At 44.6% G+C, this 15,839-nt stretch overlaps 1 protein-coding gene across 1 annotated transcript in view; it reads right to left on the bottom strand.

Moving 5' to 3' along the window:
• ADAM22 (ADAM metallopeptidase domain 22) overlaps positions 1–13,109 on the bottom strand; it is a 124,309-nt gene extending 111,200 nt beyond the window's left edge. The window contains exons 1-2 of the mRNA XM_061996254.1: positions 13,052–13,109; positions 12,712–12,869 (exon numbers count right to left, since the gene is read on the bottom strand). Of these exons, the coding sequence (XP_061852238.1) occupies positions 12,712–12,869; positions 13,052–13,109 (216 nt within the window). The remainder of the gene's footprint in view (positions 1–12,711; positions 12,870–13,051) is intronic.
• Positions 13,110–15,839: the final 2,730 nt, after the last annotated feature.

Below are 15,839 nucleotides of genomic sequence, written 5' to 3'. Positions count from 1 at the left end.
AAAAACAAAAGGAGCATGCAAACCTCCCTGCCAAACCAAGAGGGATGACTTTAAATCACCTGCTCCATGCCTCAGGAATCACTGAAGTGATGGAGGAGATGGGCAATGAGTAAAGTTTATGATCATAAACAACCAAATAATGATGATTTCTGACATAGTCCCTACAGTAACCCTGCTGGGGCTCAGCCCTCTCCAGAAACTAGTGCTGAAGAATCAGTATCTAGAAAGAGAATACATGTACATAAATCACAGCCAGCATCTATCACTGCAGATCAACGGTGAGCCTCATTGCATGGTACAGTAGGGAACCTTAAGTATGTCTGGAAGATTGTCATTAGCAGCATAGTAACATGATGACTTATATTCTCCCTCATTAAAATAAGGAAAAATATCATTTAAAACCATATTGTGATACAACATGCAATTCCTTCATAAAGCACTTCTGTGCCTTTTAGTAAGTTTTGCTGGAAGATACCATTTCTAGCAAAAGAGAAGATTGTATTTTCTTCAAAAATAAGAATGAGGAAGTCTTCTTTGTATTCTTTCCCTTTGATGTAAAGAACTTGGTATTTAGTACTCTTTATAACATTGTGTTTTCTAATCAAAAGTCAAATTTGTAGACTCCAAAGGAAAAGCATCGAGAGAATCACAAGCAAAAATAATACCAAATGTGAAGCAAGAGTGAATTGAACAGCAACGCTTCAGAGCTTGTAAGAGGTTTGATAGCAGGCATTGTGGGAATCAGTCACATTTAAAAATAACAGATTACTCAGATATTCATTTACTGATCTAGGTGGACCTGCTTTAGCAGAGGGGTTGGACTGAATGATCTCTAAAGGTCCCTTCCAACTCCTCCTGTTCTATGATTCTAGGAATTTCTCCCTCCTCTCTATTTTATAGGAGGATAGAAACCTCAGCTTGTGAACAATTCTTTAAGTCTGTATGTTTCTTCAGTTCAGTAAAGACACGGGTAAGCCCCTGCAAAGTCAAAACTAACACATTAATGAAATTACATTAAAAATATACTATTAAATGTTGGGTAGATTTACCTAAAAAGAATTTTATCTGTGGTTTTGAAAATAATTGTTGCACTTAATTATGAATACCACACCACTTTGCACATGTACACTGTGAAAGGTCAATTTTCCCCCTCAGCTGTGTTGCAATAAATCCTGTATCTTGTTGCTAAATAAGGAAATTGTTCAAAAAATTCCTTTTCTACTTGTCCTGGAAAGAATGAAAAGAGAAAAACTTTGCTCTGAAACAAAATCCAGGTCAAATAATGAAAAGAAATATCTCCAAGCCAAAGATTCTTTTCTAAAAACTAAACAATAAAACCACAAACACAACATGATTTCCTCAGGCCCTCTCTATTGCCATTTGCAAATATCTCATCTTAGTCAAAAGGTCAGTGTCACTGAACTGGATCCACGTATCAGCATGTTAAAGAACTGCAAAATCTTTCCTTTTCTACTTTCCCTAGTGCTCTTAAAACATTTCTAGGCACTCATTTACTACATTAAACATTGTTACTTGCCATTCTTCATGTAAGCTCTCTGTTTTTATCCAAACCTAAATATCTATAAGGCTTTTTTTGGGGGGGAAATAGAAATGAAACCACTGCAGAAAGGAATCGTGGCTTGATGAAAAGGCTTTTACAGCTCCCTTTTGGGGGGCATTTAATAAGTCATTTATCCTGAGGAAAAGCTAGAAATAAGGAAATATTTTAAGAAGTCCATGTTCATTTTGGAATCTTGGATCATATAGCTGTTCTCCATGGCAAATGAGGGTGGGTCAGAAGGAGAGTTAAACACCATCATGTGGTGCCATGGCCCAGTTCACTGCAGTGGGGCTTCGCCAGCTCTCAGCAGCTGAAGATCCTGATGAAGTTGTAAAGATATCCTAAACCAGCTTCTCTCTACATAAACATCACAGTATCAATAAAATCAGAGTAAGAAGCAAGGACTACTTGTACTTCTAAGATGCCAGTAATTATTCTTTTAGAGGGTGAGAAAAAAAATCTCTTTCATTATTTATCTCTGAGTTTTCAATCAGAGGTTGTTTGAACTCACTCAATAGAGTGGAGTGAAAGTGGTCCCCAGAACTATGGATGAAGGGAATCACACTAGGAAAAAAGCAGTGTTGAGCACAAACCATGTATTGCACAGATGTCACTACTGCAGATCCAATGCCTGGGAAGCAGCAGGGATTCTTTGGAGGTCATGCAGAGGTGCGAGGCCAAACCTCTGATGGACTTGGTTGGACCTGCTAATACACCTCAGCCCAGACCTCCACCCAGCACTCCAAAACCACTTTTGAACAGTTACAACAAAGAAAAGACAATTCCTCCCTTCTTGCTCTCCTTCCTCACCTCTACTTCATCTTTCTCAACAATTCACCCAAGGTTAAGTAATGGAGCAAGGAAGCTGGAAAACTATTTGGCTGTCACTGCTAGCAAATTAGCCTGAACAACCATTTGATCTCATAGATCTAAAAGGACAAACTCAAGTAACCAAATGGGCACGATGGTGTTTCCCAACAGGCAATCTAAAACTCGTTTCAAGCATCAGAAAAGCCTTGTGGTACCCAATCTTACACTTGTTGTGCTTTTATGTGGAGAGGATGACGTTAATATGACTAAGAAAATTTTAGTCATGACTTTTGATTTCCTATGAGACTAATTACTGTAACTTCTGCTGTTCTGAAAAGTCTTTGCTGCCTGGAAAGTCTTTGTATCCCAGGGAAAGGAAGAACTGCAAGAACTTTTGGGAAACCATATTCCTTTTGAATTTTGTCTTTTTCTGAAAGAGGTGCAGCAAAGATTCGTGTATCAAAAGTCACATTCAACTAATGTGCAAGAGATCCTAAATATATCACTACTGGGGCAAAACCAAAAAATAGGTGATTGCTCAACCTCAAATTTTTGAATTGCATTGGAGAAGATTCTTCATCAAAGACTAATGGCTAGGGAAAGTATGACAAAATAGGCTATTATGGGGCGAGTAATAAAGTCCCACATCACAAATAGGAAATAAAGGAAAGTCATGAATGAAAACTTGTAAAGTTCAGAATATTCTCCTGCCATAATTCACACAAAAACTTTGATGACCACTGAAGATCACGCTTCTAAAACCAAGACAAGGAGCAGAGCAAACAGAGACTCACCCTATGACACGGGGACGTTGCAGTTTCCATTGTCCCCCACAGCAGCTGTAGGTTTCGGAGGGTCAAATACAACACAAAGAGCAATCACAGAATCTTAAAGGCTGGAAGGGACCTCAAAAGCTCATCCAGTCCAAACCCTCTGCCAGAGCGGGACCACCTAGAGTAGGTCACACAGGAACACCTCCAGGTGGGTTTAGAATGTCTCCAGAAAGGAGATTCAACAACCCACCTGGGCAGCCCCTTCCAGTGCTCCCTCACCTCAACAGGGAAGAAATTCTTCCTTGTATTTCTTTGGAACCTCTTGTGTTCCAGCTTATACCCATTGCCCCTTGTCCTATCATTGGCCATCATTGAGAAGAGCCTGGTTCCATCCTCCTGTCATCCACCCTTTAGGTATTTGTAAATATGAATGAGGTCACCCCTCAGTCTCCTCTTCTCCAAGGCAGAGCCCCAGCTCCCTCAGCCTTTCATCACAAGGGAGATGCTCCACTCCCCTAATAACCTTGGTGGCCCTGTGCTGAAATCTCTCCCTGTCAGCAATGCTGGACACAACAGCAGTAGAGCAATGTGTTACATCTGTCTCACTAGATACACTACAGGACTTGACTATGCAACCAGATAGCCAATGTACTTCCTTGTGAAGAAGCATGAGGTCAGAGGGAAAGGACTCAAAACAAGGAGAATCTCTTTTCAGTGAAACATCCCTTCTCCCAAGGATGCCTGGCAGAGCCCAGGCATGGGCTCATGACTCTACTCATATACAGCTGCAGTGTGAGAGGGAAATAACCGATGCACAAGGCTTCTGCAGGGGGAGAGTACACAAATCAAGGGCAGCAACACACGTGCTGTAGGTAGCACTAGAGGATGAACCCATCTGGATTGCTGTGTCATTCAGCTGTAGGAAGGACTATTGTTTCAAGGACACCATTCAGGCAAGAAGGAAAGCTCAACAGATCTAACAGTCAAGAGGAGCGAAGGCATTTCCCTTGCTGAAGCAGATGGCACCTTGAGGTCATTTTTAGCTGCAAGTTTTCCAGGCTGTGGAATCAATACCATTTAAAGAACAGCCCCCTTTTCAGCATCTCTTGTAGGCTTTGGAAAGAAGAAACACTGTTCCATTACCATGGGAATCTGAAAAAACATTAACATTGCCTTTAAGTAAAAACTAAAGCTTTCAAACATAATAGAAGAGTGCACCTGAACTTTGCTCCTTCATGCAAGAAGTATCAGGGACCAAAACATTTCTCTGCAACATGACACATTCCAAACATTTTCAATGGCTCTTACACTTAGTTTGTATACATACAAAAGCTTACCAAAACCAAAAAGTTAGCTCTTCCCACTGAAAGTAACAAGCACTCTTTGACACATAGAGCCTACCAACGTGGCTAATTTTTTCCCATAAACGGTTCTCAGGCAACAGTAGAAAGTTTACTAACATTTTGTCAGCACCACAGGCTAAGAGCAGCTTGATGAAACTTGCAGACTCTTAGGCATGCCAATATATTGCTCAATTAACTCCACAGATAATACTTTTTAATATGATTCACCCTCTACATTCAAGCATCAAAGTCTTGTTTAAAGTTGAAAAGTGGAGGGAAAAGCACAGTTCAAATCTCCTTTCCCCCTTGATATAACCTAAGAGATCAAAACGAATCAACATTTTCACTGTCTATATTTTCTGAACAACTGGATTTTTTTTTTCATTCTCAAAGAATTTCAGGGGATAAAATACTCTAAGGAGACATTTCTGGAACAGGCAGCTTTCCTACATGCTGCTGTTCTTCTGGGCAATTTCTGAGCTGTAAATCACCAGCTGTAGCCTCCACATTCACATTCATCACACTTTCAGAACCAAAGCACCATCAAGGGACATTTACACACACAAATTTCTTTTTAAACCTTGTATTACTATTATATTCTGGAAGATGCTTTGTCTAAAGCACAGTCACTTGCTCTAGTTTTCTGGTCTGTTAACATTCATTCCATTAAAAATGAGAGAGAGAGAGGTTGTAGAGTGAATTGGGTGTAGGCAGGTAAGTCAGAGCTGTTCAATTACCAGAGAAACCAACAAATTTCACTGTCTGATGACAAATGTCCAGCAGCCATGCCAAGCTTCCTAACTCTGTAATTGTATCCAGTGTTTAGGTTGGAAGCATGGAGTCCTACTGACTCAAGAGCTCTACATCATTGGCTTTTCTTCCATTTCTACATAATGACATCTTTAATTTCAAGTGACACTGGCTTTTCACTTGAACCTACCCAACCAGTCAGCCCCCATCATGGAAGTACACACCACAGCCTGGCAGAACTCATCCTGTCCATGTGCTCAGCACCCCCATGCAGCTCTTCTGCCACCTTTGCTGCTCAACACTCACAAAAGTAACAACTCTGAGAAAAAAACATGACCCTTCCCTGACCCAGCCATCCCACTAAGGTATTAAAAAGCTTGCACAGATGTAATCTTCCATGCACAAAACTCTCCTCTGCTCTGAACATGCTTCCATCTAAGAGAGACATTCCACACTTGGCTGTGGCTCAGTACAGTTGCTGCTGCATGGTTCAACCCTGCAGCAATGTTTTCTCCTCCTCACATAAATGTAAATATGGCAAAGGCTTCAGAGGAATATTATCAGGGAACATCTGTGGCTACGAAGAGCACAATTTCCTGACAGACCTCTGCAATCCTTTATGCACTCTAAAAGACATCTCCTCACAACAGCATATCCATACACTACCCAAGAGGCCACCAGCAAGCCAAAGAGAAGATGGCTAGAAGGACTCATGAGGTGTTCTTGTCTGGAAGTTTCTCACATCCAATTTGACATAGTTTATAGCATAGCAAATTTGACATAGTTTAAAATAAATTGAGAAGTCAAAACTAGAGAGAAGAGAGACAGGGTGGGAGTGACAGTGATTTTTTTGAGGTCAACATGCAAGAAGCTAATGATTACACAGTTGTTACACAAAAACAGTACTGAAAAAGATATTACTTGGGCACTAGGAAACTGAACCCTACCAGTAGGTGAACCAGAAAGAGATATTGTATAGGAAGACACCACAATCCTGTGTCCAAGAGTAGTGGGTTTGATCCTCTGATAGCACTGGACCTGGGACAGCAACCAAATCATCTGACAACAGCCTGGTGTGCTCCTTCCCCTCAAGCAGAAGGGCAGCCTACCAGGGAGGAGAAGCAGCTTTGGCTCAAAACCATGGGAGCTGAAGACAAGGATCCCCATCCTCTCAAGGGAGGGAAATCTGGTGGGAGCTGGTCACAGTAAGTGGAAGGACCACAAAGCTCAGCAGAGTTGATTTGGGAGAGAAAAGGCAGCACTAGCCAGAAAGACCCACAACTGAGAGACCTGAACCTCATCAGGCTTTCTAAGGTTTTACACATTTTAATTGACCTTTAAGCAGTGTTTGACAGGGTAACTGCAACAATGTTTTAACAAGCAGAGCCCACAGAAAAGTCATTAGTCTTGATTCACTTAAAAGACTGGTAAGATTCTTGAGAAGAGTACAAAAGGGATCTGGAACACCAGAAGAATAATACAGTACTAGATCTGTCATGGCAGTGTAACACATACAACCATAATGCTCCTGTAGCAAACACTTTGCAATGAATGTTAACTTCATATTTAGTTGCCCCATAATTTATCATGATGCCACTTGGAATGCAACCCATTTTGCATCATGAATGTGGTCCAGTAGATCATTAGCCACAACAGGGGTCCCAAAACAAGGATCCTCAGGGAAACAGCATGAGTTCAGTCCTGCACTCGGGAGCAGCAGCACAGATTAGGAGTGAATATAGCTGTATTGATTACCAGATCTGGAACAGACTTCTCTATCAGACACTGGAGTTACTGCACTAATCATGGCAACAAGCAAATGTTGAGGAAAATACTTTCTATTAGCATCGCCACATCTGAGCCTTTAAGATCCTTCATGACAGTATATAAGCCTGTTTTTATAAGATTAAGCCATAGCTTTTGGGATATCTCTTTTTTTCAGCTGTGCTATGGCACAAGCAAGAGAAAATATCACCAAACAAAGATTTCCTATGCAGCCCTTTTACCCAGACAAGGAGTTTCAAAGATACTTATGTCTTCTAAACATCCCTTAAACTCTTCAGACCTGATATGATGTTTCTGCAACATGAATTCTGACACATCTGTTACCAGAGGTGTTTTCCCTGGATGATTTCTTGGAATATGCATTTACTATCATAACAAACCTCACTATCAAACAGGGAATGACTTTCCCCAAAATGAGCTTGCAGAGAAACATGAACTAGAAATTTCAAACATTCTTTGTCTATAAAATAGTAAAACACACCATGAACACATATGTTTTATAAAAAGGTGTATCTGAAAGTCTCTCCTACATCACAAATGAAAGGGCACTCTAAGTGCCTTTGCAACATGCACCAAGTTTGGCCTTCAGCATCCTTTTTTTCCTCTTCTATTCATACATTCATAAAAATATTGCCAGGTTGGTGAAGTACCTTATCTTTCCATTAATACTGCAGTACTACATACACTGAACATACATATTGCACAACATCTTATAAGCCTTAAGCAAAGGGGAAAAAGAGGCAAGAAGGCAGGAAGAAAACCAAATCTGGCAAGTAAAATAAAGTTGTGTGATTACTCACTGCAGCCTCAGTACCAGTTAGGCTCCTCCACCTTTGGGTTTGTGATTATGCCTAACTTTCTCCAAGAGACAGCAGTCATTTGATTAAGTAGGCAGAAAAGAATTGTTTAAATTGGACAATTTCTCATGACACTTCTGTTCCCAACAGTCACCACTCATTAGTTCCAAACTCTCTAGCTGTTTTACAAGCCCCTCAACAGTCAGAATTCATTTTTTAAACAGAAGAAAAATTACTAATTGTTTGAGCTACCCAACACAGGAACTTAGATCAACAGAATTTAACAGTATCAGAACAGAGAGGAAGAATGTTCTGTGCAAAAGTCAGCAGTTTCAGAAGCACCTAGAGGCCAAGAAGTCAGAAAATCCAATAGCAATGACTAGGCAATGCCTGAATAACTAATGAAGAGTTCAATTCCAAGTGCAAGCAGAGCTATGTGAGCTCAGCAGGACAGAACAGAGCTTCTCTGCAATGGATTATTAGCAGTAAGGAGTGATTTAAGAAAACTGTAAGCCATCTTTCCAAATCAATGTATGGAACTGTACCATTTGGTCACAAACAATTCCAAACTGCAGACTCTGGAAGACAAAGAAATACTTTGGTGAAAACTACCAAGTCACTCTGGACAATAAACAACAATACTTCTATCTCAAGATGCAGTTCAGTCTTGGAGTCCCTTCACACCAGGCTACTTTTACAGCCCTTTTACTCAGTCAGAAGGAATCCAGCAATACCTAGCAAAGACCAAGTGAAAAAATGGTTGAGAAAGTGAAGTTGCTACACTATGGAGTGCTCTGCACAGCCAGATATAACAGTATAGGTAAATCAAAACCAGATGATGCAACAAAAGCCACACCAGGAACAAAAGTTGTGCCTCAGACTGTGTGAGCAGACCTGTTAGCATGACCACAAAGTGCTGGCCTCAAGGAGAACTGGGACCCATCCCTGCTGGCATTCTGTGGCAGTCTCCAGCTGAGAGCAAGACTACCATGAAGTTATACTTAGGGCTGAGGGAAGGCAACTGTGGGATGAAGGCACGTAGAGGTCTGGTGCTCTAATCTCCAGCTGGAAAATGAATCTCACCTTCACAACCAGAGAATTTGACCCACTGAAAACTATTAAGAAAAAGGTCATGGAGGACAGACCCCAGTTTTGAAAGGTGCATCTTGTGCTTTATTTTGCTCTCCTTCACAGGTGGAAGAACAAGTACAGGCAGTGGGGAGGAATACTTACAACTTCCTACATTTTAATGAAGAACATGCCAGCACAGTATTGGCTAAAGGAAAGTACCAGGAGACTTGTGATTTCTCACTTGCTTCTTACAATATCAAAATATGGATTAATACATGGAATTAAAAGGTTCCACAGTGTGAACTTACTTCCTTTTAAACATACAAATCTTGGCTTAGCCTCCATTGAATGCCCTGCCATAGAGGAATTCATCTTCTAATAGGCTTGTGTAGAACAGTATGGTTCTAACTACATAACATACAGGTATGTGCAACAGTAAATTGTCAATTGCTGAGATCCTGGATTGCATTCCTGGTAATTTTAATCTTTGCATATTCTCAGATATATCTTATCTTGATTACTCTTTAGATTAAATGCTGTGCAGCTGCTAACAGGCTTCCTCTGGGGAACAGAGAAACTGAAATACAGGACTATCATGGATACTGGTAGTGACTCTATTCCGTGGTGGAATTAAAAGCAGAAACTCAAAGTCACATGAATCTTTCAATGTCCACTGTAGACTGTGTGTTAAAACACTAATGAACCTATATTAGCCTGCAACATTTACCTTGTGCTGTGCTCTGAAGTCCAGTAATCTTGGACAACTACCAACTGTGAGCAGTCATTTTGCTTCCTAAGCAATTACATTCTGGGTTTCTAGGATGTGTACATAGACCATTTCCTTTACTGCTTAATAGTAAAGCATGCATGTAGAGAAGTCACTCAGTAGTTAGGGCAATAGCCCCCTAAAATAACAAACAAGCAAGCAAAAAAAAACAAGCAAAAAAATCCAAACAAACAAAGAAAACCTAAACCAAAAACCCCAAAACCAAAACAAAAACCCCACAACCAAAACAAAAAAGGAAGGAGGTTGATAAAGAAACAGTTCAACTAATGCTGGGGGGAAAAAAGTATGTAAACTTTTAGAAGTCTGCCCATCATCACTTCTGCCTTCAATTCCCTTTCTTCCCGTCCTTTTCTTGTATTGTACTCCTCTGTCTTAACTCCATCATAAGCCTGTTCTGAAAGTCCTGATCTGCAAAGGCCACGAATGGTTTGCTTCTGCTTGCCCCTGAACAACCATCTCTGTTTCCCTTTGTGCAACTCCAGACTCAGGCTTGCATGCCTCTTGTACAACTTCTGCCCTTTCTGCAGCTAAAGCTTTCATCCAGGAATTAAAGGAATCCGATTCGAGTTAATGCGACTTCCTTCTCTCCAGCTTATCTCTCTCTCTCCTTTTATCTTTATCCAATTCAAAACACAATTACATTGCTTTACATTGATTGAACAGCTACAGCCTCATGGTCTAGTCCTCTAGCTGCACCATCCCATTCAGTTCACTTTGGTTTTCTAGACAGGGCTGCTTGCCCTTGAGCCATTACAGATTCTTCTTGAATGCTTCAACTTTCTGCAAGAACCATCCTCCACAAACTGACCCACAAGGCCATTAGCTTTGGCTTGAAATCTCTATTCAAGAGTAGCTTTTATAACTCTGGTACACAGCTGTCCAAAAACTATTGGCAATGGAGAGAAGTGTATTTAACCATCAAACTAATACTTATCAAAATATTACTGATGGAGAGCGCACCTCTGTCTCCCTGTCCTTCCTATACCACTGATCCTGGACCATTACTGCTCAGGACAGGCATGGGTGTCTCTTCATCAGAATCCAGCACTCTGCATCTTTGTACTTGTTGTGACTTCTCCCAGACACCCAAAGGCAACCATAAAAGTTAACTCAGACCATCACTTTGTAAAGCATTCTGGCAGAGGTAAGGGTGTTGGGTTTTTTTATGAGATGCTAGAATCCAAGAGCCAGGATATTAAATTAGTCAGCTGAGACGGTAAACACAACTACTGGAAAAATACTTTCCTGAATGCAGCTTCTATGAAACTTAAGCAAAGCACAGCCACACTGCTGGTCCATTTCTGCTGAGCTGACTCTGAGTGAGGGATGCAGCATCCTGCAAACACGATGCAACCATGCCCTGTGCGAGAAGCACACGCAATTGGTACCGCTTCACCCAGCCTGGCCTGTTTTTGCTTTCTAACCTATCTTCCTCCAAATCACTGCCAGCTACTGCATCCTTCAGTAATAACCATCAGATACCACAAAACAGGCTTTGCACATCTTAAGCAGCAGAGAGAAACTTCTTGACCAGGGGGAAAAGTTGTTGCTGCAGGCAGAGCTTCACACGTGTAAACTCAGTTTAGTATGGAGATTGTTGTGAAAGAAATGCATTTCACTCTTTTTAACCCACCAGTGTTACTTCTTGTCTGGTAGGAGTAACACTAGTAATTACAACTTCATTAAATCAAGATGATTTGAAATTGTTTTTGTGAGCATAAGATTTGGTGAATAAAAGTTGAGATATTCAGAAAAATAAAACCCATTAATGAATGGTTTGTCCTGTAAGAACAGTATCTGAATCCTAATGCTAGATCCAAATGCAACCATTGCTGCTTTTTACACACACATGTCCCGATGTGTTTGAGTGTCCAAGGGTACTCAAAGAACCCTGAAATGCCAAGAGGGCTTTTTCTTTTCCAAGCAGAGCACCCATTTTGGAACTTTAAGAACCCTGTTTTATTTTACTTGCAAATATGGCCTGAAAATTCCTTACATAGAGTAAGTTATATTCATGGGCAAACAAACGTGCTATGAAGAGATCATTTATTATTTAACTATAGAAGAATGCAAGCTGTCAGTGCCTACACTTTACAGATTACAAAAATGAAACCTGAGACTGTTTTCTCCAGTTACTTTGTTCCTTAAATGGACAGTAGTCATTTAAGGAGGAGAAAGAAGCCTGTGACTCGTCGTGGATGTCCCCAGTTACCTCAAATGCAATAATTTTTCACCTTCTTTATCTGCAATAGCAAAGACTCGATGCTTTTTTCCTTTGGATGTAACAGCCATGTACTACCTCAAATATGACACCTTATTATCAATACTAAAATCGCTGTTTTAATATAAACTGGGGCAGCTGTTTGTTAAAAGCTACAGGGATCCGTCTTCACACAGCAGAAATCTGAACAAACATCCCAGTTTGGGCAGTGACACGTAAGTTAAACTGCAATGTGGAGTTCACACGATGTATTTCAAGCAATCCCCTTCCGATTTCCAATGTCTATTTTTAAGAACACATCCGAGTGCACGGAACACCAGCCCACCCTGCCCACACCTCAGCCAGAACCCGACATTCAGCCGCAGCGTCCCCGCTCCAGCTGTCGCAAAGGCACCGCAACTTTCACGCCGCGGCTGTCGCGGGCGGCCGCACGCAGCGGGCCGTGCCGAGCCGGGGCAGCCGCTCACGCCCGGGGCCACAATGAACAGGCACAAGGTGCCGAGCCGGGGCAGCCGCTCACGCCCGGGGCCACAATGAACAGGCACAAGGGACCATTTTGAGGAAATCGGGCGCTGCTGCGGCAGGACCGACGTTCCCCAGCGATCCCTCCGGCAAAACCAACCGCGCGTCTCGCCGCGCAACGCCTTAAAATAAACGCCGTCCTTTTGGCAGCGGCAGCAACACGCTCGGGGAGGGGGTGCGGGCGCGACATCGCCCCGCAGCCTCCGGGATGCGGGCCCTGAGCCCCCTCCCCCGCGGCAGGTGCCCGGGCCGCCCGCGGCTCCCCACCGCCCATCGCCCGCCGCCGCCTACCTGCGTCCGCGCCGCGCCGCTCCGCACCCGCGTACTCAGCGCCGGCCGCCGCGCCCCTTCGCCGCCCTCGCCGGACACCAGCCGCAGGGGCCTGATGCTCTGTCGCTCTGCGAAGCGGCTCTCGCCCCGCCGCCCCACCGCCGCTGCCGGCCCGGCGGCTCCTAGGCAGGGGAAAGACACCCATCACCCGGCTGCGCCCGCACGCTGCGGCGGGGGCTCCGTTTCCGCGGGGCTCCGCAGCGGCCCTCGCGCGGTATTTCCCCCCCACACACTCCTCCTCCTCCTCCCCACCGCCGCCCCCGCCTCAGGCGCGGCGGCGCTACCCCGCGGCCGCACTCACCTGGGGCAGCGGGCAGGGCGCAGAGAGCCAAGGAGAGAAGGCAGGCGGCTACCCGCATGGCGCTGCCCGCCGCCCCGCTCGCCGCCCACAGCCGCCCCGGCTGCCGCCGGCTCCGCGCCTGCACGGGCTGGGGGGAGGCTGCGGGGCCGGGGCTGCCGCTGGGCCGGGGCTGCCGAGCTCCGCCCCGCCGCCGCCGCCGCGCCGAGCCCCCTGCGAGGGAAGGAGATGGCGAGAGCCGGCGAGGCTCCCCGCAGAGCCCGCTTGGAAATGCTGGGAAATGTAGTCGTTCGCCCCGGCGTGCGGCTCCCGAGAGCAGCCCAGAAGGGAAGCCCCGGCGCCGGGGGAGCACCGCAGAGCGCCCGCCCCGGAGGGCGGCCCCGGTACGGCGTGGCACCGGCTGTGGGAGCGTCCGCGGCCGGAGCGCCGGGCTGTCAGCCGCTCCTGCCGGGCAGCGGCCCTCAGGGAGGCACTACGGCACTTTCCCCCCCTCCTCCCTCCTTCCCCACCTGCTCCTCCTGCCCCCGCCCCTCCTCCGATGGGCATCTGCCGCCAGCCCCTCTCTCCTCCCTCACGTATCCTTTTTCAGAGCCAACCTCCGTGTCCTTCTCTGTGACCTTTTCGTTCTCCTTTTTAAATTTCGCAGTCCTGTCCCCCTTTCTCCGCTGGACTAACGCCTAAAGAGAACCGAAATGGCTTACAACGCAGAATCATTCGTTTCAAGTCAGACCAGGCTCTCCTGAACCGAGCGAGAGGCTGAAGCTCTGGGCAGGAGTGTCAAGGCGTGCCCGATGGTTTCTCCCCCTCAGCGGAGCGATGGCTGCGGCTGCAGGCCCGTTCCACGCTCATGCCCAGCCAGAAGCCATGGGTAACGGCCCCCCCTCCAGAGATGTGCACCTCACCTTTCCCAACCACCCTTCTTTCTGACAAGGGGACCAGAGTGGCACTTGAATAAGGCAGCTCTCCCTCCATCACGTTTGGAAATGGCAGTAGGAAGGAGTGCCATGGCGCACGGTTGAGGCAAGTCCAGAGAGGTTGAAGGTCAGAGCAGCACAGATGCAGCTCAATACTGACCCAGGTGGGGGAATATGAAGTCAAACTACCCACCCTAAGCTTGATACCCATTTTAAGCACCTAATAAAGGAGGAGGTGTCATCACAGTAAAGGGTACTAGAAGCTGCTGCTCATTATAGACTGGAAGATTAAAAGAACAACAACAAATCTGTGCTTCATAACCTTAAAACCGTTATGCAGATCAATATCAAGTTCATTGCTTGCAGTGGCAACAGCCAGGACAGCTGGTACTTCTACTTCTGTTCTTTGGGGCATTTCAGCCCCCAGGGCTGCTTCCCTGGGCCTCCCAATGGGGAACTGTACTCCAGGCATGCCTCCCCCCTCCCTAGGAGCCACCCTCCAGGGAAGGTCAGGGCTCCTGGCCTCATTTTCTGCAGGTCTTACCTTACCTACATAGGTCATCTTATTACAGGAAGCAATTAGAGGACAGATGAAGGAAATGTTGTTTTTTCACAGTCTGTTTGCGTGCTATAAAACCAGATAAAATGACAGTTCAACAAGCTGAGGATGGGAGTGTGACAGGAACCTTAAGAGCACAATGTTACATCAGGAAATACATATCAGCTTTGAGGAGACACTTAACTTTGGTGTTGTCCTGCTTGCACTGCGGTCATATGCTGCAGGCAAGGTGGAATGTTGTATCTAAACACCCATTAAATCCTGGAGCAGCTGCTGAAACAGCACACAATTGGCTTGCAAGACTGCTGCAGGGTATTAGAAAGATCACAGGTGGGGTGGGTGAAGAAAATGAGAGAGTGCTATTTATAGAAAGAAAAACCAGTACTATAATATGCTCTTTCAAACTCTGTTTCAGAAGTCATAAAACCTTATGTTTCAGGCTGAAGCCAACCTTTAGTTATTTCAGTTAGGCTGAAGTGTCCCCACTGGCACACTATTTTACAGCTATTTCTGTGAGAGCTGAGGACATTGGGTATATATCACACCAGTTATGCAGGAGATGCACAGTGCAGTTAGACACTCATTTCCTGGGTCAGTACATCACATGTTTCTCTTTTTTTCTCTCTCTTGCAGTTACTGGGGTCCAGATTTGGTGTAGATAACCACAAATGGGCAGTTCATTAACCCAGACCACCCAAAGCACAGCTGCTCTAAGCTAATGAACACAAATGCAGAGCTTTCTAGCCTGTGGGTTGAGGGAATGTGGTGAGGTATGATGAGAGCAGCTCCATAAATATAACACTTTTAGTACCCCAACTGGATTTTATACCCCAGTTCTAGCTCAAACCCTTCACTAATTTTAAGGCTGTATTTTGAAACCTTTTTTAGAAATGTAGCCAACTAATACAAAAGCATTTTGAAGGGAAGTGTGCTAGAAGCAATTAGCCAAAACAGAGGTGAGAAGGTATTTGTCCTTCTCCTTGCAAACCTCTCTTGTTTACATCCTTCTACCATTTGGCTAGGAAAACACTTGTATGATAAACACTGAAGTTTCATTCAATTTCCTTGTGTCCTGTCACTAGTAAGAGATCAGCACCTCTCCCTCCACTGCCCCCTTCGGGGAAGCTGGAGATTGCCATGAAGTCTCCTTTCAGCCTTCCCTTCTCTATGATGAACAAACCAAGTGGCTTCAGCTGTGCTCCTCCCAAGTCTTGACCTCGAGACCTTTCACAATCTCGGTCCCTCTGTAACAGTTTGGAGTCCTTCTTATACGGGGACACTCAAACACATTGTTTGCAAATGAAGGCTAGCTGTCCAA

Source organism: Colius striatus, chromosome 5 (genome assembly GCF_028858725.1).
Source record: "Colius striatus isolate bColStr4 chromosome 5, bColStr4.1.hap1, whole genome shotgun sequence".
Lineage (NCBI taxonomy): Eukaryota > Metazoa > Chordata > Aves > Coliiformes > Coliidae > Colius > Colius striatus.
This window is presented reverse-complemented; position numbering and strand designations above follow the sequence as displayed.